Source organism: Dromaius novaehollandiae, chromosome Z, assembly GCF_036370855.1.
Source record: "Dromaius novaehollandiae isolate bDroNov1 chromosome Z, bDroNov1.hap1, whole genome shotgun sequence".
Classification (NCBI taxonomy): Eukaryota; Metazoa; Chordata; class Aves; order Casuariiformes; family Dromaiidae; genus Dromaius; species Dromaius novaehollandiae.
Window position 1 is genome coordinate 49722626 of NC_088132.1, and position 26873 is coordinate 49749498.

At 38.0% G+C, this 26873-nt stretch overlaps 2 protein-coding genes across 7 annotated transcripts in view; both read left to right on the top strand.

Annotated features, from left to right (window-relative positions):
* LOC135323427 (uncharacterized protein KIAA0825-like) overlaps positions 1–13469 on the top strand; it is a 253838-nt gene extending 240369 nt beyond the window's left edge. For both annotated transcript variants that reach the window (XM_064501466.1, XM_064501467.1), the window contains one exon: positions 8384–13469. In XM_064501466.1, the coding sequence (XP_064357536.1) occupies positions 8384–8498 (115 nt within the window). In that variant the 3' untranslated portion in view covers positions 8499–13469. The remainder of the gene's footprint in view (positions 1–8383) is intronic.
* An 8573-nt stretch (positions 13470–22042) lies between these two features.
* The window catches only part of LOC112992054 (cotranscriptional regulator ARB2A homolog), a 274848-nt gene continuing 270017 nt past the window's right edge, over positions 22043–26873 (top strand). For 3 of the 5 annotated variants that reach the window (XM_064501471.1, XM_064501473.1, XM_064501474.1), the window contains exon 1: positions 22043–22194. The gene's annotated coding sequence lies outside the window, so the exon portion shown is untranslated. The remainder of the gene's footprint in view (positions 22195–26873) is intronic. The other 2 variants (XM_064501469.1, XM_064501470.1) reach the window with 1 other exon arrangement.

A 26873-nucleotide genomic window follows, 5' to 3' on the forward strand; every position in this document is an offset into this window, starting at 1 on the left:
ATGAGTGATTTCTCTCTGTATCCTTTTCTTATTATAGGATTTATACAACCTAAAATGCCAAGTTTTTCTTGGGAGTAAATATTTAGGCGACTGAAACTTCTGGTTTCATTTCAGTCTTATTTGTGTTGATCTATTGAAGGCTTGTCACACTCAGAAAAGTATGATTACTCTTCTGTTAATTGTTTAGTACTTTCCCTTTTCTCTATCAATCAGTCTTATTTTGCTATCGTTCATTAATTAGTAATGCTATACATATAGATAAATACATTCACATATATATATGTATTTTTTTTCTCTCACCCAAGTTGGAAACAGTTATCAAACCTTTATTGAAAGAGTCTTCCCATGTTTTAGACAGACTAACTACAACATTAAAATTATTGCAACATAAATGTTGGACCTAGAAGGGCAGTATTTAAGTTGGGTTGAGTTAGTGCAATAGGATATCACAGAAAACTGAACAAGAACTAACCAGAACATCTTGCTGCCTCAGCAATCTAAAGAACTTCAGAGCATGCTAGGGTGATAGCTTCAACGAAGCTGGCTTGGTATGTGCCTTCCTCTCTCCAATATCCATTATTTACAGCTGTGTGCTAAATGGTTGTAAGAATGCACTTAATAATGGAAATTTATCTTAATGATTTTTTAAAAGAACCAACTGTAATATTGAGAATATAGATTCTTCCGATTTTCTACTGTGTTATAAATGTGAAGGGAAAAGGTTAAAATAAAAAAAAGACCTAAGGAAAAGCTGCATCTTGTGGAAATTGTTTCCCATTCTCTGCAACCCATAGCTCGAAGTGTGTGAGGCACTTGATCTCTTTCAGAGATATGGGATAGAAGACACCAAATAACAGCTTGATTGGCTAAATACTGCCTCTCCTTTCTTATTGCAGCTGGAAAGCGCCTCATAAAATTTCTGCTGTGTGCCTTCCACTGCCCTTGACAACATTCTTTGTAGCTGTGTTCTTGCCCTGAAAAAGGGCCTTTCATCATTTTATTCCAGCTCTTGTGAAGTTTCTATTTCAGTTCAGAACTTCTTAAATATCCTTCTAATGTCTTAACTTCATAGCTGGGATAGGTTAAGCTGTGAGTCAAAGCCATATTCTCTTTTCATGACATACTTTCTAAAATGTTTCCCATGTACTCATTTCTTCAGTATAAAGGTATTGAACTACTCTCTTTTCCTTTGGTTTGGCCTTAAGAAGTGGTAATCTGTCAATCTCTTATAGCTGTGTCTTCCTGTACTTTTTTGCCTGACTCCCATTTTTGTGGCATACAGATAAGTGAAAATGTAAATAATGTTTCTGATGGTTTCTTCCACCATATTGTTTAGGAAAAAATAAATTGATTTTATTGATTGGGAAGATTATGGGAGGATAGTTTGGTTGGTGTTTGTGTATGCATGCAAGAGAGAGGTATTTGGCAAAGTTGTATTGAAATTTTCAGTTTTGATTTATTTCTGAATATGGTGAATGGCACTGATTTTCACATAAAGCAATATAACTTCCTACCACAAATGAATATTATTTTATTTTGGTTTGAGAAAGACATGTGGACTGTTTTATATTGGGTAGACATTGAGATGTTGTCTCAGTTAGTGAGAATTCAGTGTGAATATTCACTACCAAATTTTTCACATGCATAGGATTGTTGCTCTGGATCTTGTTTAATATGAGTCGTACAGTAGTTGTGTATTTGATGACTGCCTACCTGTCCTCCCCCCTTTTTTTTTTGTTTAAGAGTATGTGCACATACTCTTTGTTAAGAGTATGTACAACTTATAGTAACAGGGTTCAAGTGAGATTAATAGACAGAGAGCAATACTACTCAAATGGCTAAAGCAAAGCAGGCTTCTTTTACAATGTTAAATTTTAAGGAGTTTAAATGTTACTCTCAGTCTTTAGACCTTTTTTTTAACCAAATGCACTTTTATTAAACTATCAGAGACTTCTCTTGTCATTTAGTGGCATTAGAAAAATAAAACATTGTCCCACATAGAAACTGAAAGATTTTTCAAGACTTGAGATTATGGACAAACATTAGATTCAGGTGGCTTTCTCATATAGATATAAAATATATTTCATGGTCTATGATTTCTCATACCACAAAAAATATATTTAAAACTGAGATCTGAAGTGAAACTTACAGATATGTACATTCTTCTAACACTTAAAAACGGCAAACAAGATTTCAGCTGCTGAGATTTCCAGTCTCATGGTGAAATATAACATGCAAGTCATTGATGAAACAGTTGTTTCACTGCCTGCAAGACTAATTCGCTATGACGTCCATCAAAAACGTCATGAAGGAAGAAGATATTCCACTAAAATGCTCCATGAGCTGGTAGCAAGATGCTTTATTTTCTTTAACAGCATGATTTCTCTACCCATTGTAGCTTAGCGTAGGGAATACTACCTGCTTTATTGGAAGTATTTTAATACATTTAAATGTAAATGGTTATTTTAATCCAAAATAAGCTTCTGAATAGCTCTTCTTAGGGAATCAATACATTCGAGAAATTTTAGTATCTTTTTTGTACACTTCAAAAGAGAGAGGGGAAAATGTAAATTCTGTCTTTAATGAGGAAGGTGAACTATTAGAGATGCTGGCAAGGCAGGATTGCCAGACACAGCATTCCTCTTGCTCAGGAAGAATAGAAATTAAATAAATCTATGGATGGTATGCTAGTACCACAAGGTTCCTGTTTCCTCAGTTTCACGGCTTGTGAATGAATAGACTGACCTAAAATAATCCCCTTGTCACAAAAAGTCTCAAATAGTAGAACTACCAAGATACACCAGACCCCACACGTCTGCTGTTTCAGATATAAGTGAATATCCAGTACAAAGGGTTAATGGCTGTTTCTTCCACATGTGTTTGAATTCTCACCAAAATCAGCAAGAGTCCAACACAGGTATGAGAATAGGATGTGTGATGATGGCTTATAACTAGCGTGGATGTTGCAAAAGATAAAAACACTGCCAGAACGGCTGCTTCTACTTCGTGCCTGCTTTGTCACTTGCCTCTTTCTCTGTCGAGACCTGCAAAAAAAGGTCAGTCTCAGCGTCATCAGGCAGCTAATAATATTTAACATAATTATGTTCCACAAGGAGCAAAGCATGGGGACAAATAAGAAAACCTCTTTTAGAGAAAATACAGTTTATTATTTCACTTCACCTCAAGTTAAAAACATTACAAGAAGCACTTGCACATGAAAAATACTCTTTAGAAGTAGAGGGACATTAGGACCAGCTGAATTGGGAGGGCACCGCAACTGCAAGCATGTCACACAATATAAGAAAATATGCCACAGTTAACAGGGCATATTAGGGCTAAGTTCCTAAGTCCCTTGCAGAAAATCTGCAGCAGTTAAACCATGGGATGGATGTAGATGGATTTATGTAGAAAATATTTTCATCTAAACTACATGAAACATCTCTTAAATCACATATAGATAAATGGGAATGTAAGTTAAATTTAAGCATCTTTTTTTGTTCTTTTCCCACTGTTGCCTTATTTCCTTCTTATATAGTACCTAGGGGTGGGGGAACTTCCTCTCTTTGGGCTTACTTGTTTTTATCAAAATTCCTCTTGAAAATATAGTGCTTCTGTAAAGCTTTCCAATGATAACTCACCAAATGAAAGTAGGTAAGCTCAAGAGCTTGCATGCTTGAAGTCTGAATATTTGCCCTTGTTAGGATATTTGAATGGCAGTCTGTGTCTGATTTAGATTAGATATGAATTATGTCATCTTATTATGTCAATATTAAATATATTGCTGTGTTTTGGTAAGTACCAATTATTAAATTTAGCCATTTTAATATCAAGTATGAAAATGAATATTTTCAGCTAACTAACGTACAGCTGTTCAGTTAAATTTTTCATTGTTCAACAACAGTTCCATACAAGAGGACCCAAGACACCAGCTTTTCTGTAGGAAATAACAATGGTATCAGTATGGCAGTCATATGCCAAAGATCCGTTTTAATTCCAACAGCTGTACTTTCTATTTATTTTTATTCCATGGAATTATATATCATGTAACTTTGTTCAAGGCATTAGGAAAATAAAACAGATGTCAAAAAACTACATAGACACTGCAATGAATACATAAAATTCTACTATAAATATTAGGGTGACCTTTTCTGTAAATTTAGCTTTCAAAAATGGCATTGTCTGTCTCTCAAATAGTGCCAATAAGGAGATTTTTCAAAGTTTAAAATACATCTGAGTTTTTAAAAGTTCTTAATTTTATTTCCGTTTTATTCATGCTTACTCTCTCATAGCTGCCATTTTTACAAAACTTTTTCCCTCTGATCTTTTTACACTTTTTAAAAGTAAGAAATAAACTTAGTAACTAATCAAATAGTATCTATTAAAGTAAACTCCTTAATGAAACTTCTTAAAAGGCAGCAAGCTGCAACAGGTAAAATCTGTGTTGCTTTTGAAAATCTCCATATGGAAATTACTGTACTGTATATGTTACACTTCAGATTTAGTATGCCACTGCTTTGGCATTAACTGCATATACTTCCTTTTGATCTGTAACAAGCACCTAAATGTAATATATAGTTCTTGTTATGGTTTTTTTTAAAGTGCCTCCATATGAATATATGTGCAAGTTACAAAATATATGCAATATTGCCACAGAAAATCAATGCAGCAAATGTATGAACATATATTAAATATAGCCATGCTAAAATGCTCTGCATGCTTTTTACAAGGTGTATGGAAACAGATTTATCTCTGCATCTCTGCAAACACATATACTGTTTACTTAGCTTTTTAAATTCAGTATAGTTGAGAGACGGAAGTATCGTGGAACCCAGTCCTGTATACCTATATATAAACAGATGTATTGATGCTAATTATAAACAACGATAGCACGTTTATACATTGCTAAGGAAACCTGAGCTGGAATCATTGGATCTTCCTAGGGCACCGCATGCTTTTCCCCTTGTACTTTTGTTAGCTTACAGATGCACAAGCCGAGACATCTTCCTCTCTCGCCTCTTATTTAGCAGGGAAATCAGAAGCTCTACTAGTGCTAGCTGTCTTGTTTGACCTCATGACCTAAGCCACAATCTAGGCTCATCTAATAGCAAAAAACTTCACTGATTTATCTGTGCTGAAGCACTGTGCTGTATCTATCTATCTATCTGAAAAAATATATTGCTAGTCTTTTTTTCCTCACATGCAACACAGAGAGGAACAGCATATGGAGAAAAGTTTACAGGCAATTCTGTTCAGATGTGCACAGAAATATGTCACCTACATTACTTGTTATTTCTGTGTGTTTGAAAAAAATATTTCAGACATTTCATTCTGCAAGTACACAAATACTAGTGGCTTGAAAACTGCTTTTGCGATTCTACCCTAAAGCTTACAGAGGTGATGGTATTTTATAGTAAACATATGCTTTCCTTTAAATATGAAGAATGTCCTGAAAGTTGGGTTTACTAAATTTCTGGATACTCGGACTTATGTTATTGTGATTATATGAACTGTAAGCAAAATGTAGATGGTGATATGATGGATTGGTTCAAGTATCTCCAGTATCCTTTCGGAATGCCGATTTAATCTTCCAAAATACAGCCAGACTAAAATAAAATATATGCCAACCAAGCTATTTGGAAATTTTCTCTTAGAGCCATGTTACTAATAATTTGAAATAACAGAAGTTGCAGGTTGGCTGTTCAACTAATGGAGCTGGTATTTTGAAAGTAATTCATGACAGTAATTTCATTCACATTCACATTGCTTGAACTGGCTACTGCATGACTGGATTTATGCCAGTTACTATTGCCAAAACAATTGTCACACATTTTAGATATGCTAGTAAAAACACATTCCATTTTGGACAAATTTTGGAATAGTAAATGTTGACTCTTTCTCCATTTGAGCACAGACACCTGATTTGTCATCCCATTTAGAACAGCAAAGATATGTTGTGGCCTTCTCGTGCGCTGTCCAGGAGTCTTTTAAAGAAGCAACACCCTCCACAGACTTTACGCATAAGAGTGGAACAATTTCAAAATTAGATGAGTGATCAGGTGTTCATCAAGCTCATTTCGTAGATCTTTAATTCATACAAATGCATAGAAGACATTTTTATCCTCATTGGACTTGTTTAAATGCTTTAAAAGTAGACTACTTTTTGATAAAATGATAATGTAATGTATTAGTAATAACTATTATAAAATGAACACTAAAGAATGTCCAAACTGGATGACATTGAAGATTTTTACCAACACTAACATTTAAGATTCAATGAAAGGTGCTGACAAGTATGAAGTCACTATCTTTAAAAGGAATCTGCTGATTTATTGTTAAGTTACGCTTCCATTAGCAAAGACTGCTTGTTTCCTATGCGTTATACCTCAAGTAATAACCGTTTTGAATGTATTCCATTTAGCAATTCCAGTTGTCTCTTTCTGAGCAAACAGCTCCTCTACTGGAAAACATGCAGCAAATCATATTAATTAAAATGAATCATTTCGACTAGTAAAGTGGTGTTTTAGAATGACTCTAAGGACCATAAATTCAAATTAAGGGTTGCACCACTACTTCCTAGGTTTGAAGAGGCTGCTTGGTACATTAGCGAAAGGTGAAGAGGAAACCAGTCGCCTTGTTTGTCAGCATTCATCTGAGATGCTTACACAAGGAGTTGGGCCGATGGCTCATATGGCCAGATGCTATAAACATCTTTTAAATGAGAGGACAAAGCAGACAGCCATAATAGTAATTACTTGTACCTAATATTAATAATCCAATGAGGTGAAGTATGACGGTAGAGCCATATGTAAGTGGGGTATTAACAATTATTGCAAAACTTTGATCACGGACATAGAGTACATATCATTTTATTCAGAGTATGCTTTGCTTCTTCTGCTATTTACTCAGTCCAGGCAGTAATGTCAGCTGTCAGATTCAATTTCTAAGGTAAAGGCATGATGGATATATGCTAATTTATACATGTTCATTGAAAGTATTTTTCCTAACTGTATTTTAACTATAAAATGATACTACAGAGCACTTCTTTTTCTGGTTTTAGTAAGCTTTTAAATATAGTTACAAAAGATAAGCATCATACCTTCTTGCCAATAATGACTGTCCTTTTTTGCAAGTGTGATGAATGCAATGTACTCATCCCACCATTCCATATTCTGTTTAATTTATTCACCAATCTGTAAACTTGTATTTAACTCCTGGTGTTCTGCAGTCTGAATGGGAACATAACAAGTGTGAGGGCAGGATTAAAATATTGCTCTGACATTAGTCTCCCGAAAGCAGTCTTTGTTCTTCTGCTCCTTTATGTGTCTCCTACTGTATAGGATCCTCCTGTGGATCAGTTATAATCTACTATATTTAATACTTGAAAATCTGATTTCTGTAGTCAGTAATCATGCTGCTTTGTATGCTTTCCCTTTTGTCTTTAGCTGGTATGAACTGGGAGCCTACACATCACTATCATTCTAGAACAGAAAGAGATTAATATTAAAGGGATGCCGAGCTCTTGAAAATCTTCAGAATTTCATAAAAGAGATAGGGTCACATTTCTGAGCTTTACAGAGGCATAACGAGAGAGGAGGCAATCTTCTTTTGTCCTCCTCCCTCTTCCTTAAAGTGGGACAAAGTTTAACTGGCTACGTATCAGCAGTATTTCTGCATTTATTACCCTAATCTTCTGCAAGGGGATGCTGCATGACCCTTAAGGTGTTTTGATTTAACTACTAAATAAAAGCAAAATCATCTTCCTGTTCTTTTGCTCTTTCACTTTTTCAGTTTCAATTGTATTAGGATTTTGTCCTAAAGTAGAATTGAGTGTTCACATGGCAAAAGGGAAGATTGTGATACATTGTTTATTTCTGGGGATGATAGGTATGCCAGTCAGTTTTGTAGTATTTTTTAATTTAGTAGTATCACTGCAAGAGAATGATGATCATTCACAATAAATCTTTGGATTGAATATCAGGTGGCATTTGAGTTTTGACTGCAAACTTGCAGAGTTTTGAGAGTGTCCGCTTAACCTCCCTTCTCAAAACCCTTGTGAGCTCTTCCACTTTTTCTCCGTTAGTTTTATGTGGCTTCTAGCCAGTCTTCTACCAACGTGTGACAGAAAAAGAACACACTGTTACACTAGATATGAGTAAGATTTTGGTGTAGTTTTGACAATTTGTGTCAGTTGTCTCACAAACATGCCAGTTGCATAGGGCAAGATTTTTTGGGTTGTGTTTTGTATGATTCAGTAACTTCAGTTGATGTACCCCACAGTTTGGGGGGCAATGAATTGATGGTAACCATTTTTTTACTGTCTTGCTTGTTCTAAAAACTGGTTTAAAATACTAAGAACATTAATAAAAAGTTATTTTTCTCTCAGGTGGGAGATGAAAGACGGTGCCGATCTTGAAGAGGACGAGAAAGCTATGGTGGAACACTTAAAAAATGTTTATTTCACACCGAATACTCCTACCTCAGAGGATAAAGAAGAATAATTACTTTGACAGATTTCGGGTAGCACCTTTTTCTGAATTCAACATGATTAACTTAATGGCTTAGTTATAACTGACAGGACTGGAAAGCTCAGGAATATATATCCTGAGTAGGAGGTTTAAACTAAAGAATGTTCCCCTGTTATTGTCTAGTCGCCCCACCCAAGCAGCAACTGCTGACACACGTATAAGGCAAGCAACAGTAGATGAAAATGTGCATGTCACAAAACAAGTAAGGTGTATCTTGAGACTGTGGAGGCATAAATCGGAATGACAAACCAAGAACTGTTTTAAAATTCTAGAACTCACAGTGGCATCTAAAAATAATATTACTTTGGACATGTTCTAAGCAAAAATTGATGATATGTTCATATCTACTGTTCTGAAGTCAGAGTCGGCCTGCCGCAAGCCAGTGTCAGATCAGAGCCCAAGCGGCTTTCTTCTCCCTTGGTGCTTGTGTCTCTAGTTAGTATTGACACCAAATCACCCAAAAAGTGTGAGAAGGGACAGGCATCAGCCATAGGTCTAGAGTTTCACCTTAGTACAGGGTCCTTTGTGAGTTGCTCTGGGACGAGAAGCAAAACTGCGTCAGCCTTTATTGCCCTCACAAAGGCAGAATAGTCCTAACTCAACATCTGTAGGTTATGGTTTAAAAAGCACATTATAGTGAAACTTGTTAGCAGCATTTAAAGTTTTGAGATGCATCTTTTTATTAAAAAAATAAACAGTTTATGCACAGGGAGTGCTCAAAGTATTCTAGTGACTTCTCTAGTGAACTGAGAAGTCAAAATAATAAAGAATTCAGCATTTGTTTCTGATACAGTAAAACCCCATTTTTAAAATAATCTGATATTTTCATTTCCCTAATATTAAATGGTCTCTTTTTCAGTAAAAGTTCTTCCTCAAAGATTAAAAATAGCTATTTGGATAGATAGGTGGCTGTTGTGAAAATAGTTTTTATACAGAAGGTGTAGCTCTACAAAAATAATCCATTGTTTTTCTGTTTGTTTCTTGCATTGGAAGTCCAAGGTAACCATTTTCTCTGCCTTATGAAGGATCCTGGCAAGCTCTTGGTAAGGCTATAATCTGAGCCGCAGCTATTTCTGTTCCCACTGCTGGAGCGTATGCACACTGCTTCTTCTCACAGATGCTATTATGGACATAACTCAGACCACTTGCATAGAATGAACGCTAGTTTACAATGATGTAATAATGAAGAACTGAGCTCAAAGTATTTTTTTCCCCCTAAAGACTTCAGTAGCATCATGGGAGACCATAATAGTAATGCTGGCATAGTGTCTAAACTGAAATGCAGTTTTTCCTCATCTTAATTGGTCTTTTTTTTATCATGTATATAAAATATTGGACCATTTAAAATGAAAATGGAGACCACTGCATCTCACAAATCTCCAAAGATCTTATTACAAAACTGCATCAGTGAAAGGGAAGTGAGGCACTGGTATTTAAAAAATGTTAAGACTATTATTTATAAAAAGAAACAGACCTTTTCCTCTACCATTGAGGTAGTCTTTTCAGATCATAAAGAAGTGATGAAGGGTGAAAACAATTTTTCCTTGCTTTGTATTTCAACTTTAAAAGATTAGTTGTGGTTTTAAGGCTTAGAACATGGCTACAGGGATTGCCTGTGGTGGCAGGTGCAATATGCTGACAAATGAGGCATACACGCGCCAAGTCATACTAATAATGCATCAGTGCAAGTGGAAGGTGGAGTACCTGCAATATTCATTCCTATTTTGTCAAAATCTATTGTACCGAATTAACTTTTTGTGTAGTCATAGAAAGTGAATTTCTCTCTATGTGGTGAAACTGACTGAAATACTTTTCGTGAAAAAGCTCCCCTTCTGGGAAACACTTATTCTGAATAGGATAAACCTTGCAAGTGAAATAAGGTAACCCAGGAAAAAAAACATAAAAAAGTTCAGTTACTCTGAAATGGGAATGTCCACGTGCAGAGTTATTCCAAACTGGTTATTGTGCTTTAAATTCACAACCTCATTCTGGAATAATTTGTAAACAGTCATGTTTAAAAAAAAAAATCTTTATGCCCCTTCCTCCCTTCTCTCCCTGCCAGATTAACTCAGGTGTAGCCCACTGGGTAGCACAAGGATAATTTTGTCTTAGCTTTTCTTAGTAGGAGTATATTTATAATCTTTACCAATGTAAAGCTGACAAGATAGAACAAGAAGGCTGAATAAATCCTGAATGTATGTACAATATTTTATTTGGATGTTTTTCTTATTCAAACCTATATGTCTTTAAGAGTGTGTGAATGTAAGCTAATATGCATTTGAAATTGAACTTGTCCCTAAATCCTTGGTGAGAAATAGCAGGGCTTGGTCCATTTGCAAGGTAATGATCCTAATATCTGACCTTCAGGATATAAAAGTAAAAGCAACATGGCAAAATCGCTTATACTGAATAGATACTTTTGCAACATTCACATTTGTTCAATGAAATTACAGTAATAATAAAAGTTGGATAACTAAGACTGCTAAATAGCATACAATTAATTTATCAAGGCTGCTTACTTTAAACTTAAACCCTTAATTGAAGAAAAATGAAAGACACCTGAAAGAGCTGATCATTTTTACATCTTAAGGTGTGTAAAATTGGAAATACTTGTTTAACAGAACACTGCATTCTTCGGCTTTTTGTCATAAAACAATAGGTCTGCATTCTTAAAAAAAGTTCTGTTGATTCTAGAATTGACCTAAGATTGCTTTCCTTTTGGAGACTGATGAATTCATAGAGCTGCAATGTTTTACTCTCATATTTTGTGTGCTGGCTCCTTCTCAGTACTTGTTGATTCAAGAATGTCTCACACTTTACAGTTAGCCTCAACAAATAAAGGCAATGAGGGCCAGATTTTCTGGCTGCAATGTGGGCCTCGGGTTGTAGGACCACTGCAATCTGACCATGCTAATTGCTCCTGGAAAGATAGTCAAAAATAAGGATTAAGTTTTTTTGGGTGCAGGAGACCTTACTGGGTGGGCCTCATTGGCTTGGCTGCATTAGTTTAAAAGGAAATATTTATTATATTTCTACAAATTAATTGGACTAGATAGCACAAACCAAGTAACCATGTGTTATTACTAATGCCTATGCCTAATTCTCACCTTATTTTTCACTATACTACACTCTCTTTACTGAACTTCAGCTTCAATGAGAGACTTCATGGCAAGGAATATCTCTAATTAAGTTTGTTCAGTATCCTGCTCATGGTGCTCCAAACCTTAACATCTTGATACTTTTGAAATGCAGTTAATAAAATTAGAAGTAGGGCAAAAGTGAGATAATATTAAAAGTAATAAAACTCAAGAAACAGAAGAGAGAGAGAGAATTTTGGAAAAAGACAGCCGTTAAGACATAGCCATGCCTTTTGATAACTATCCTCACAAACAGTCTCATCAGATCATCTTTTATTCCAGCAGAGGACATCTGTAGAGACCAAAGGCAACAAAGCTATTTATTCTAGAAATATTCACGATGGTAAATGGATGTTCTTTAATTCATCTCTACACCCTCACAGCAGTATAAGGTAGGCATGAAGCCTGACTTCTTCCAATTAGTTTCCTCTTACAGAAATATTCTATTTTCCTCTCAGCTAGGAGGTCTTAGCAAAATACTACTGACTCTTTTCTACAGTAAGAGACCAATTATGTCCTGATATAAAACTATTTTATGGAACTCCTTAAAAATATGTGCACTCATTTTTAGTGAAAGACACTATTCCAACATTCAAGACAATAGTCAAAAGACTTGGATAGGATTAATAGGATTAGACCTATTACCCATGAAATGAGAGAGTAACTGGAAGACTTGTAGGTTAGCATATAGATCTTGAGTAGGTCCTGGCTAGTGCAAAGCTGCTTCTCTGTAGTATTTATCCCTGTTGTAAACAGTGGTATGGCCAGAAGCAGAAGCTCTGCAACTATTAAATCTAAGGCCCAGAAAATAGGCAAGTGTGAGCTGACTTTTTCCTCTACCTTTGGACTCTAAGACTTGGGAAGCAGACTAAACTGACTGACATTACAAGGCAGACAGTACAGGAAAAGCATATAGTCTTGAACAGTTTGCATATTACTGAGGGCCTTGTAATGTCCATCAGTGAAATACTTCATGAGAAACAGATTTTTCATCACTAGCTTCATCTATACCAACAGCATTTGAGAATAGACTATTAGCTATTACTGTAGTGAATGAAACAATAATATAAAGCTGACAAAAAAAAAAAAAACTATAAAAAGCAAGGAGACATTCAAACAAGCAAAAATAAATCCAAAATCTTATTTCTTTTTCCTGAAGAAGGAATTCTATAGCAAGTCTCCCAGGAAGAACTGGCAAATGCCAAGTATTAATGACATAAACCGATCATTAGTTACTTAACATACAAGCACTTAATTTTTCATCCCATAATCTGTGTTTTTTATCTAAAAGTCTATTTACTTTGGGGTATTTGGCCTCAGTACAGAAATAGTATCACATAGCTCTTCGTGTGCCATCTTGGCTCTATTTTGCTTTCCACCTCAATATCGTCTTTCAAGGATGCTGGAAAGACCATTCATTATCTAGATTAACTGTCATAGAGAGTTAAACCGGTGTAGGTCCTATATAGGTTATTATTTCAGATTTAAGGTTGTCCAAATACTCCTCCTGCTCCCAACATTCCTTGTAATACCTAAGTTTTTCCATTGTTCTAACCTACCCACGTTACCTGGGATAATGGGGAGCTATTTGTATGCACTGTTGTTTGTGAGTTAGTTATGGTTTTTACTAAAAACTAGTGTATTCTGCCCTAGATTGTATTTCCTTTAAGTTCTCTGCCCTAGATTGTATTTCCTTTAAGTTCTCTGAGTTTTTAATTTACACCTGAAAATCCATAGCACATCTGCTTTCCCAGCCTTCAAACATCTATTTACATATCAATAAAGCTGTATGCCTTCTCAAATCTGATATGGAGTCCTAGTGAACCAAGAATTTAATAAATGTAAACTTCAAACCAACCACATGCAAGGTTATCACACAAGAAATGCAACAGTCATTTTCATTTCTGGAATTTCACCTTTCTATATATTCATAGCACCTTTATGGAGTTGCTCTTACATTCTGGACATTTTATTGATTTCTCCCATTCCGTATGTAATGCATGATTTAAATGGATTTTATTATGTAGATTAAGATTAAGCTTTCTCTCTCTAGAGAACGGGACCAAAATTTGGGAGGTATGACACAGCTATGGTTTCTTCACTTAAGACGTTGAAATAGCAGGTGGTTTTTGTCTGGTGTGTGGAATAGCAAACAGATTACTTTCTATAGTAAAACAGATGTGGCTTTGGGAATGAAGTAAACTCTGGCTGGAATCCTACCTGCAGGTATGTAATAAGTTCAGGAAATTGATGGCTGAACATTCACTATAAAGAGTTTCTATTCCGAGGGAAAAGGATTAGATCTCTTCAAACAGCAACAGATTTCTGGTTTCTACTTTTCCTATTCCAGGTAAGGTTTCCCGATTCCATACCCATCTAATCACTTTTTGAATGGAGAGACTGATGGAGGTTGTTGCATTAATGCAACGCAAATGTGTGATGTTCATCTTTTGGCCTTCTCTTCTCTCCAGACAAATAATGAACGCGAACAAGATAGACACTCTTTAGTTTAGACAACTACCCAGGGTCCTGATCAGCGTCGCTGAGCAACATGGTACTTCTGGCAGAAACGTGTTATCAGAGTGCAGACACTTTCAAGCTAATGAGTCAGAGAATGCGTTTAATTTTTCATGTTTTGAAAGGCACTGTATATGCCTGTTACTTTACTGTTCTTGAATTTGTGAACCAAAAGCAACCAGGTTCACAACCCTTTCTTATAATTCCTTCCCCTTCCCCCGACCCCCAATTTTGGCTAAGCTGTGAGTTCTATGACAGCTCTAGCTGTTTCCAGATAAGGCTAGGCTCACACCTGACTAAGCAGTGTACAAAATACATCAAAAGTGAGCAACTGTCTCAAAGAACATACAATGTGTACAGATGAGATAGGAGAGGTAATTCTCCAGGCCTGGCAGTGAGACATTTTGGTTAAGGCTTTTGCCTCTAACCCTACATCCTTTGACATTTGGTCAGACCTCCAATCTGAGGAGCTTCATAGTACAATATGCATCTTTCTATTTTGTGAGAGTTTGTTGGTTTGTTTTTGGTTTATTTTGTTTTTTAAAGGGGAAGGAGAGGAAAGGGAGTGAACTGTTTGCTTTTTAACATTGTTTTTGTTGTTATTTAGGTTTCTTTCTGTCTGGACTGTTTATTGGTCAATACATGATGATAACAATCTGCTGCAATACTTTGGCCATTGATCAAGTTACCAGCTGTTGCTGGCAGAGGTAATTTATGGGTTTAGTCTTTTTACAAAGTGTCTACCTATCATGTCCATATGCACTATAGACACTAATTCAATATAAATACCTCCACTAAAATCATCTATCATTAGCAAGATTTCTTAGTTCATCCTTGTCAGGTCACTCTGCGAAAACCATATTATTCTTTTTATCCAGTGAGAATAATAGAAAAATGCTGATATCTTATGTGCTGTGCCTTTTTATGGATCTCATTTTTTCCAACTCAAATTCCAAAAGGTGCACTGAAACTGCATAACAAAAAAGGCACATGTATTTGCTTTTCCATATTATGTGTACACAAATTGGTTAGATGACAGTTGTACAATTAAAAAAAGAAGTTATATAATACCCTGGAGCAGTCATCTGCTCTAACATGCATAATTTATTTAAAAATCATTTGTGGAGTTGAGGGATTGATAGTTTGGAACAGAAAAATTATAGGTAGGCTAAGTATGTTCTTGCAAAAATAAATCATGTAATAATATATTGAGATCTAATATTTCAAAATTCAAAGTACAATTAAATTGTTTGCACATGTAACAGCAGTGAAATAACTTTGCAAGGTTTACATTGTAAACCCACATATCTACAGAGTGGAACACAGACATAAAGTTCTGCCAATAGAGTTGCTTTCAATCTTTGTTTCATTGCACCAAAACTTTTCATATCAGTCTGGCATTTTCTTTGAACAACTATATACAGGACCAAAGAATTAGGAGTGGGAACTTGAAATATAGATCATATATATTTAATCTTTACAATAAATGCAAAAGCAAAAAGTGAAAAACAAAGACATAACAGACTGTAAAAATTCTCAGGAACATATAATCAAGCATAAGAGTGAATGTCACGACAGATTTATGTATGTTTGAGTTTCTGCAAAAACTGCTGAAGACAAATTTGAGAATATTTGTGTATCATTCTTTTGGCACAATAGCAGCAACCAAAATAAATTATCCAAGAATAAGACATAAGAAACACATTCAGGGTGTAAACAACAAGCAGAATAAGAATTTGGAATTAAAGAAGAAAAACTTTCAAGCAAAAAGGAAGAAAGCCTTGCAGAGCACTCAGGAATAATGCTGGTTTTTCATGAGTTTCCATTATTTCACAGTACTTTTTTTTAAACTTTCTAATTTAATTTTTGTGAAAAGTGTTTATCAAAGGTAACACGTCATCATATTTCCCAGAAAAAGTTCATATATTTTTATTTTTCATGAAATGTATTCTCTGTATTTATACACTCTACAAAAAAAAGCCTATTCCATCGAAGTCAGGCCACAAGAACAAATGAAAAGGAACTACAAATGGAATTCTATGGAGATTTTTTCTTTTCTTCCACCATCTTTTTTGGGGGGCTTATCCTCAAAGGCATTTTCTGTGGCCCAGAGGACATGGGATAATTTTTCCCAACAATCACAGCACCTAAAGCTAGCTGTTCTTAAACATACCTGCTAGATTACAAGGCCAGGCTTTTTTTTTTTTTTTTTTTTTTGACCCCTGGAAATAGTAGCCTTCATCATCAAACAAGTTTAATTTTTAAGATTAAAAAAAAAATAGTGTGTGTTCCAAATCTGTAGGCTGGCAAGGGTTGGGCTGATGTTAAATAGTGAGGACTCTATCGTGGAAACAGAGTGCTTGCCATTAAATAGTATGCTGTGGTTTATCATAAAGTATGTAATACAAGATGGAGAGTAGGAAAGAACAGAAGTAATGGATTTATTAATGTTCTTCTCAACCGTGATACCTTACATACTTTTGTCACAGCAAAGGATTCCTAAACTAGGTCGCCTCATTTTTAAGATTTGATACACAGCTCAAGTGGTATAAACAGCCATTATTGTAAGTGTAAATCAGACTTATCTAAAATCAAATATAAAGTGATCAATCTTAGCATACTTGGGTGCCTGCTGCTAACCATGTCTGTGAGGTTTAGAGTGCTCTTAACCAGCAATTATCTCACTGAGAACTAAGGATGTTAATACTTCACATTATCAGATGCTGAAAGCAGAAATGTAGGTACTTCTGAGGGAAGGACTGTGGTGTTCTACCATCACTGAACCACAGGAGGATTTAACAACTGCTTACGAGAGTTGCATTGCAGGATAGCTATTAAAATCAGACATCCTACTTGCTACGATCATCTATCAGCTGCTTCTAAAATCCTGCCCACCTTCTGTGTGTCATCTGGAGGAGATAAAGTTTTAATTGTGAGCGGGTGGTGTAAAAAAAAAAAGAAAAAAAGACAAGGCGCCTTCTGTCATTCCAAATTTCTTGTCCTATCTTGCTTTATGTTTTAGTGTCTTTGTGCCAGTTGAAGTTTTGCAGGCAGCTTTCAGAAAGAAAAAAAATATAAATAAAATCAATAGAAACAAATAAAAATCTAGGATGACAAAGAGCACACCATAAAGAATGTATTGCAGAGAATGGGAACAAAAAATACTGCAATTGGCAGCTTTTTCTACTTTTTTTCTTTGACTCCTGTTTCACCTAAATTTCCAATAATTCCTAGTTTCCTTGGTATTCATTAGCAACTTCCTTTTTCATCTGTTTGTTATGTGTTTATATTTATCACCTTAAAATCTTCTTTCCTGTTGCCACTACTCTTGAGTTAAGCAGTATATTCTCACATTTTGGGGTTCAAAATGGGTTCATTCATAATATTTTCATTCAAATTTTCTGTTCAGTTTTTCAAGGTGATGAGACTTGTCATTTTTTCAACCATTTGAAATAAGCATTGTTAAAGCACTATCTATGTTACTGTAATAAGAACTATCTTCAGACCATGATCACTTCTCATAGACACTACAAATATTTGGTTCCCCTGGTGTGCTGCTCTTTAGATATGATGAGGCAGTCTAAAATAACTCTTCCTATGTTGGATACGATTCTTTGGAGTCACATTTTGTCTTTAAATTAAAAAAAAAAAAGAAAAATATTTTCATACTGACAGCACTGAAAATTTCATGCTCTGTCATTCAGCCTGCAGCCCTCAGTAAGAAAAACTTTTCTCATCTTTGTGCTGAAGACAGATAGTTGAAGAGCCAGTCATCCCATTCGGCATATCCAGCCACCGGCTGGCTTATCTAGCATTCCCCAAGCACTCTGGGCCACTTGCTTCCAAGGTGCTCAGTGTAACCTTCTATTATCAAGTTAGTGTCTTTCTTGAAAGTCTCCAGATCTTGTTGATTTTTTTTCCTCTGTGCTGTTTTCAGTGGAGTAGCTCCACTGTTTCATAGGATTATCAGTTGACAATTTTTCTCTTTGAAACTCTATCTCTTTCAAATTAAATTTCCTAATTGTTCCATGCATAAGGTACAAAGCATCTGTCCTTTGTTTTATTATGTACATTTAGGGAGGGAAAAACAAAAGCTCAGGAACAGAAAGGACTCCTTTAGGCATCAGGTCCAGGCAAACACACAAAAGATGTCTAGTTGATAGCAGAGAGAGAAATGATTCACTGCTGCAGATCCTTGACAGTCTGTCTGTTGGCTTAACCATCAAGGCACGACCCAGAAATCTGGTCTCAGGAGGTCTGAGACCTGTCTGAGACCTCTTTCCTCCTCCTCTGCCCTAACCGACGCGTTCATAGCAAAGGTTTATTGTTGTTGTCCCTGTGCACTACTTACTTTATACTATTAAATTTCATCCCATTTCCATCATTCTAGGCAAGATCATTACGGGCAATACCTTTCGATTTAGTGTCATCTGCAAATTTCACAGGTGCATGTCAAACTCTTATCTCTCTCTCATTAATGAGTATTTTGCACGTCCTATGTTCAAAAGCTACTCACAGCCACTAAAGAATGCTCCTGCTAATCCATCTCCCACCTGATAACTGCCTTTCAGTTTAGGCTTTTGTAGTCTCCTCTTTAGCCAACTTCACACCTACCTTACAATTCTGGCCTGAATTATCATCATCCCCACTTGCAGTAATATTCCTCTATGGGTAATTGTATCAAATTCTCTACTTCAGTCTAGATAGATTAGTGTATTGAATCACTCTTGTGTAAGAGACTGTGATTGTATTAGAATGGCATGATCTACTCCTGGTGACACCACTGTGACTTACCACACTTTCTGTTTTTATCTATGTGCACAATATTCTTTCAGCAGCTGGTCTAACGCTGCACAGCAGAGTTCAGCCTAACTGGTCTGCAGCAGTCTGAGGGGAGTCATCTATCTCAGATATGAGCTGGTGCAACCTGGTTTATTTAGAAAGAATTTATACAAAGGAGGATGTTCCTTCTGCGCAGTTTGAACCTCCTCATGTTGCCTATGCTCCCTTTATAGTCCGGGAAAAAAGACAGGCTCTCCAGATTTAAAGGCCAACGTAACAAATGCTGAATTCACCCATTGGTTTTAACTAGGTCTGTAACTTTCTATAGATCTGAGACACCCTGGTAGTCATTAACAACATGTTTTGCAATATAGTCTTAATTACTTGACCACACACTCTTTTTCCAGGGGACCTTTGTTTCATCCAGCACATGGGATGAATAATGCTCACTCAATAGGCAGCCATTCAATGTCTTGTTTTCTCCTTATTGTTCTAAGCGCAGCTCCATGTACTAGACACTGGTAAAACCCTAGTTTTTGAAGATATTTTATGGTACTTATTTCTATTGCATCTGAGTGTTTTGCAAACTTTAATTTACCTTCACAGAATCCACATGAAGTAAATAATGTTTTTGCTTAAATCGGGAACTGAAATTAAGGCCAAACAGTTCTATTAATTTTGGATGCCCTATTCAAAATAATGCAGACTTTTAATGCATCTGATGTTCTATAGCACCTCATATATTCAAATCACAGCTTCCATTGATTTCAGATGTAACAGTGAATGCTCAATATTTCTGAAATCTGATCTCAATAACCTTACTGGACATTCACTGTTCTGGTGCATGCAATTAATAAACATGTCTAAAATTTTTGGCTTAAGTAACATATCTATAGTGATTTTAGAATGCTATAACAGTGCGAGGGACAGAATAAACTGAAGAAGAAAAGAGACACAGATTTTGCAAAAGAACAGAAATACTCAGTTTCTTTAGGTACCACATCAAATATCTGGATTAGTATTTGCTGGTATTACTGTAGATCATAGAAGGCTATACAGGGACCAGAACTCCATAGTGCTAGATGCAAACACAAAATAAAAAGAAAAATCCCAACTTCCAACAAATAAATATTTGCCATTCACTACCTTTGCTTCCTTTTCACTGCTAGCTGATATTTGGGATTTGGGGGTCAGTCCTCTAATGAGACCTGGATACCTCTTACAACCTGCTACCTCTTTGTAATGTGAAGAGCCTAAAATCTATGGTCACTAGTTCTCTGCTGGTCAAACAGTCCCAAAGCCCCACCCAACCAAAACAACAACAACAACAAACCCCAAACCACCTCTCTGCCTTGTTTTGGTAAACTTTTCCTCCTTGAATCCCTCCTGGGAGCTGCAATTATAAAGAGGTGTATCAACATCACAGACGGGGCTTTAATAAATATTTTTTAGCTGTATCGCCTGTGCAAGCAGCCCCTGAAACTTGCCTTTTTACTGGTACATTTCTGTTGTTGTTTGGGTTGCTTTTTTTTTTTTTTTTGGTTAGGGTTGCAGGAGATGAAGTTTGATGGAGAAACAGATTAAGAAATGGATCCAAATTTAAAATAACACAACAAAAAAAAGACTATTTTTAATTTGCATGAGTCCTAATCTGCTTCCCTTTGCAAAGCGAGAACAGCATTACTCTCAAAGTGCGGTGATGGCATAAACGTAGGAGTAAGAGGGTAGCGACGGCTTATATCGACGCAGTTACCAAAAACGTTCATTAAAATATTCCTGTGATGTGTCGTGCCCCCCTACCCCGCTCTTCCACTCTGCTACAGATAATGAAGGGAGCTGATGAGCTAGACCTCAGCCACAGCAGTGTTGTATGACATCCCTAATGTCTCATTAAAAGACAGACATTTAGGCTCCACTTTTTTCTAACATACGAAATACAGGGTAAAATACTATCTCAATGCACCCAAAGGCTTAACTCAAAATATCAAACATAATTTGTAAGATGTAAATAGACGAGTTCTCCAAATCATTATAATATCTGCTGCATTGAAGATGGAAATGTTTTTTTCGTATTCCCTCCTTGGGGTGCTAGAGAAAGTCACTGAGAGCACAGCATTCAAGCGCCCTGCTTTCATTTATAGCAGGTGGAGCAGCGGAGAGCAACCCACACGAGAAACGTATCTTCTGCGGCGCAGACCCAGCTGCGGCCCTGGCCCGGGTCTCTCCCGGCATGACTAGAAGCTGGGGGGGATGTTTCCATCGCACGCCGGGGACACCGCACACCCGGGCCACCCTTGGGACTACGACAAGCTCCGAACTTTCCTGTGTATCCACAGGGCCTTCAGAGATGAGAATCTCCACCAAGCATCTGCATAATACACTTTCTTCAAAGGCTAGCAATTTGATCAAATCTGCAAACGTTTTCAGCAGAGCAAAAAACACAGCCCTGACATGAAACCTCGTCCACTTCATCTGTCAGAGGCTGGAGCACGGTCGCTAGCCGTTTATTTAGCATAGGCTAATGCAGCACTGCGTCCTCACAGCTGAAAAGGCCTGAAGTGTCTGGCATTAAAAATTTTAGCACAAACAGTTTTGACAAACTCCTACGTCACCAAAATGGAAACTTATAATGGGAATGGAAAATTGTAACTTTCCAGATCGATCAGGCCAAAGTATAATTTGCGGGGGAAAAAAAGTTTAAATACTGTATACAGAGTGTATCTAACGGCAAGATCCCCACCAGCACAGCTCACAGCTCCGCAAGCCGAGCTCGCCTGCACACTGCTCGGCCTCAGCCGGCTCCCTGCTTCCCCGGGGCACGGGAGACAACACAGGCTTAGTGCACGGGGTGCTTTTTTATTAAAAGTCCCTTTTCCTGGATGAAGTCTCCATTTGCAGCATCCCAGCAAAGCACGCTGCGCTTTGGCACACACAAAGGCGCGCCCAGGTTCAGCTCCCTTTCGGCTCGCCGCGGGCGGAGGCGGCGGCGGCGGCGGCCAAGGCAGCCCCAGTCGTTAACGACCAGCCGCCGCCCCCCCTCCCCGGGGAGCCGCCCCGCTTCCGGGTTCCCCGCCGCGTCCCGGGCGCTGACGTCACGGCCCGCACACCCCGGAAGTGGACGTGGAGGGGGCGGGCGGCGCCGCGCGCCGGGAGAGGAGCGGGAGCGGGAGCGGCTGCGCGTTTCCCGGTAACGGCGCCTCGCCCCGCCCCGCCCCGCCGGCGAGGGGCGCCAGGTACGTGCCGCTGCCCGCCGCCCCCCCCGCCCCACCGCCTCGCCTCGGCCCCGGCCTTGCCGCTGGGGCGTCCCGGCGGCGGCCGCCGCCGCCGCCCCCCTGGGCGGGCCGCGGGCTGGGCTGCGCGGGGCAGGGGGGCGCCGGGCCCTGGACGGGCCGGGCCGGCGGCAGCCCTGGAGCGCCGGGAGGGCGGCGGAGCGCACCCTGCCCTGTCGCCGGGACGGGACCTCCCTTTAATATCTCCCCTCCCCCAAATGATACTGATTTCGGGAGCTCCTGTTTCTGTGTCTTCTCAAAGCACTCCGTAAAACTGCATCGCATTAAAGAAACTTCACGAGGAAAAACCGCCTTCTTTTCAACGCTTACCTAAACGTGTCTTCCCCGAGCTGCCTCCCTGCCGGAGCGGCGTACCCCGCACGTCGGGGCAGGCTAACGTGGAGCTTGGGTGTGCTGCTCGGCTGAAGGGGGTCCTGCTCTAGTCGTGTAAATAAGCCGCTGCGTCTCGTCCCAGGAATGAAGCCGGTCATCACAGGGTGATTTGGTTGTGTGAGCGCAGCCATGCTGATGAACTGTTTTCATTGCTCTGAGACCTGTAGTTTTGTGTTGCACCATCAGGCTTGCAAATACATGCAAAACATAAATCCTTGTGGCGTGTCAAGGAGGCACTCTACAAACATGTTGTTAGTCAAACTTAGGAGGACACAGTCACAGTTTCTTGTTCTTCCCGGGATTTTTGCATTTTCCAGGCCTAATTCTTTAGCACTTTTGTAGGTGTAATTAGTTCACTGATTTACACTTCTTAAACAGCTTTTGGATATTTGGAATGAGAAGTCAATTAGAAAAAGGGGATAATTGTCACTTCTCATGTTTTTTAATAGTTTATAGCATTTTCTTCAAAATGCAGGATCATAGTCATTACTGCTGCTTTTTAGCGCTTTCAGGCACTTTTTCAAAATAAGACATGTCTGTCTTCCCTGTTATCTAATACAAGCTTTCCTTACAATCATAAATGTCAGAAAGTTACTGCATGAACATAATTCTCCTGGCTTAATAGTATAGCTAGGTTTGAGTGGTAATTTTTTAGTTTTGCTTTGACAGTTATATGTGATTGAAAACTTCTTTTTGGACTGAAATTTCTCATAGCAGGTCTGGCAGCTTAGAAAGCTTTGTAAAATATTTGTCATTTCTGTGTTATCCAGACATAAATGTAGAAAGAATATTTTTCATTTTAAATTATTACTGTTGTTTGGTTTTGGTTTGGCAGCTAGGTAACTTGAAGTTCGTTATTTTAAAACATCAGATGTGTGTCTGTAGTTCCTTTTGAAAAACGTGTACTTTGCCTTTTAAAGAAATGTTGGCTTTTTTCTGTTTTCTTTCAAAACTAAAACTGAAGCTTTGATGGAGAATGGTACTACTTGCCTTTTAGGTAATTAACTTTTAGCTGTGGTGTTACTTGAGCCCAGCTGCTCAGTCTTGTGTAAGCCTGGTAAACAAGTCTTAACAAAATGTCGCATCTACGTTGCAGTATTTCTACATGAAGTCTTTGGCTAAGGCAGTAATTCCGATTAAGCAGGCAATGGAGCCTGGGCATGATATACCATCGTAAAGGTATCTGTGTTCTTAACTGCATAGTGATTCAGTGACACAGTAAAGAGTAGGACGGTGGCAATATTTGCCTTTGCAGAAGCATAAATAGCACCAGTACAGCAAAAAGAAGGGGTTCTTTTAGTCATCACTAATATTTTCTTGGAATTGTTAATGAGAGCGTAGGTGAAAGAGGGCGGTAACGCGTTATGCTACCCATGGTAAAGCTGCACTGATGGTAGCATATCGGTTGGAGAATGCCTGCAAGATGTTAAAATTAGGTATTTTGTAATCATGTGAAACAAGGCAAAAATGTGTAGGGAAGACTCCTACAACCTTGGTAGCTGAAGGGACATAAGGGATTGGAGGGTATCACAGAGTGATACCAATGTAAAATACAGCAAGTCGGTTTCTGTTTCCTGCACTGAATTTGGAGTGCAGCATATCTAGTATACTGAGAGTTTTAAATATTTTCTACATTTTCTTCACTTCGCTTTTTATTGGAAGAAATATAAAAAGAATCTTTGTTCACCAAGCTATTGGCCTTCATAGGGTCACTCTAGGCAAACATCAGCTACAGGTTATGGCTCTACTGGTTGCTGAAGTCACTGCCATTACCTCTTCCCAGCAGCTTGATGCCTGCTTATCTCCTGGAGGTCTTATGTGCCGTCCTTGGTGTTAGTGTAAGCGCTGTCTAACCTCTTTCAGTCAAAACATGCTGAGTTAACACAGATGTAATATTTATAGTGTTTAAGTTGACCTGACTCTTTTTGTCTAAAATAGTTTAGCAGGTGCTGGTAGGAGTAGCAATGAGATGATAACGTCCAGCAGGGCAGCAGTATTGAGCAGCTGGAGGTGTGGACAAGGGCATTGTCATTTCAGAAGCATAGCACACACTTAGAATGCTGTTTATCTTACTAAAATACCTTTAATTATTGGAGTTTGTCTGGACTTTGTCCATTTTCTTCAGTTTGCCTTTTTAGTAGTTGTAGCCAGTTATGACTATATGTTAATCTCTTAGTTGTCTTGACCATATTTTTTACTGAATTGTATTTTGTGCAGTAGTTAGCTAATGTTTGGGAGAGCTCCTCGTAATTACTCAATGGGGTTTTATCTGCTGGTTTCTTCCTTTTAGTTCACAACGCTATTTTTTTTCCTCCTGAAGACTCAGCACTAACTTTGGAGGTTCTGTCCATCCCAAGTTCTATAGAAGAAGTTCTGAGTGCAGTTCTGTTCCTGGTACTCTGAATTTGACTCACTGTTCCTTTGGGGAAAAATGTGCTATGGTGACAGAGAAGTTTTTCAGAGTTACAATAGATTCCTGGAATCTTTTGCAGTAAAGCATACATACAAGGAGTTAATGGATTTTTTTTTCCTCCCCCCCCCCCCCCCACTCGGTTACTGAAACAAATTAGTTAACACTGTGCATGAAAACATCTGCTTATGAAATTTAATGCTGCCCTATTTTTTTTTGTGCGTGCCTTAGAAGAGACTATTTTTCTCTTTATAAGTATAGATGTACATTTATATACTTAGTCTGTAGATCAGCTTCACAGATTCACACTGAGTGAAATTCCTGAAGTATAATTTGATGGGTTTAAAAATGGTTATCTTACAGGGATGTTGTTCAGTGTTTTAAGTGTTGGGATAAGAATGTGTGTTTATACACACACACACACGTCCGTGTCCCCCCCCCCCCCCCCGCCGGCCTTTATTTTTTTTGAGTGGCTTTTTTTGTTGTTTTTGAGAACTTAATATTTAACTACCCACAGTATTCCTAACACTCTTCTTCTAATGTGGTTGAATCTTTCTGGAAGGTGAAAAGGTAGAGCATTCAATTTTGTATAATACTCGAGCTTTCTACTCAACTACCATCAGATATCTGTAAGTGCCAGTTTTGGTAGTGATTTTTGTTTTACAGCTGACTGTGTAAAAGAATTAGGCTCAGACCACTAAGTCATTTCACCCTGGCCACAGATCACAGATCCCTCAAAAAGGAGTGCTCAGGGTGCAGTTTCACAGCAGTTCATGTAGGTCGCTGTTCCCACTGCTGCTGAAAGGAGCAGTCCTCCTTTCTCCTCGGACAGTGGCTGTGCCTTTCTCCCTGGCCCTTCTGGCAGTGGTAGCGATGGAGTGGCTGCATAGTGAGCCAGGTAAGGAAACTGATCCAACCCATACAAAACTAGAGAAATAAAATGCTCCTTTGCACTTGTATCAGTTTGCTCACAAGTGCTAGTGCCAGCCTAACAAAAGATGTGGGAGTGCTTGGTTTGGAATGGAGAGGTGGGAAGAGGGATAAGGAAAAGACCACTTTCTCTGAAAGTGCTACATTAGATGGGCTTCAGCACATCATGAAACTGCAGCCTGAGTTACACTATACTTGAATTGACTCCAGATGAAAGCTCCTTTACCAGTTTCTTAAGCAGCCTGCTCCTAAGAGTTAATTATTGATGATACTGCTGGTGAGAATGATGTCCTGCTCTGTGGGCTGGTGCAGTCTTTATGTAACTGCTTTTATTTCTGGTCACTCTCCCAGAAAGGGTTTTAGTCATATTGACTTGCTGCTTGATGTAACCAGTCTAATACTGCAATTTATATTCTGCTGACCTGGTGTCCAGAAGAGGAAAGTTGGGCTGTGTATAGTTAATCAGGCTAATTGTGTTTCTGCAATACAGTTACTGAAGTTTCAATAATCTTGCAGTTTCCTGTTGCCCAGCAGAAGTTGAAGGCGAGCAGTATGTATTAAACCTGCTATGCAAAGGTTTTAGTCTCTGTAGTGTTGATTTTTTACATTTACCTGAAATAAGCGTCACCTTAGCAGCTGTGGTATTAGCTGAATCAATATATCTAGTCCATCAGTTAATTTAGGAAACCTTTCTGGTCAGCAAATAAGGGTTTTCTCAGTCAAGTGAAGAAAAAAATTGCAAACAATTGTCTTTATTGTATGCATAGAAAGAAAAATGATTGTTAAAATCAAAATGAATTGTAAGCCTTATCAAGTGAATTGCTAATTAGCCAATTCTGGCATTGACTGGGAGCAGGTCCCTACCTGATGCACTGCTAGTGATGCCAAATATTAAAGTTATCTTGCGTAG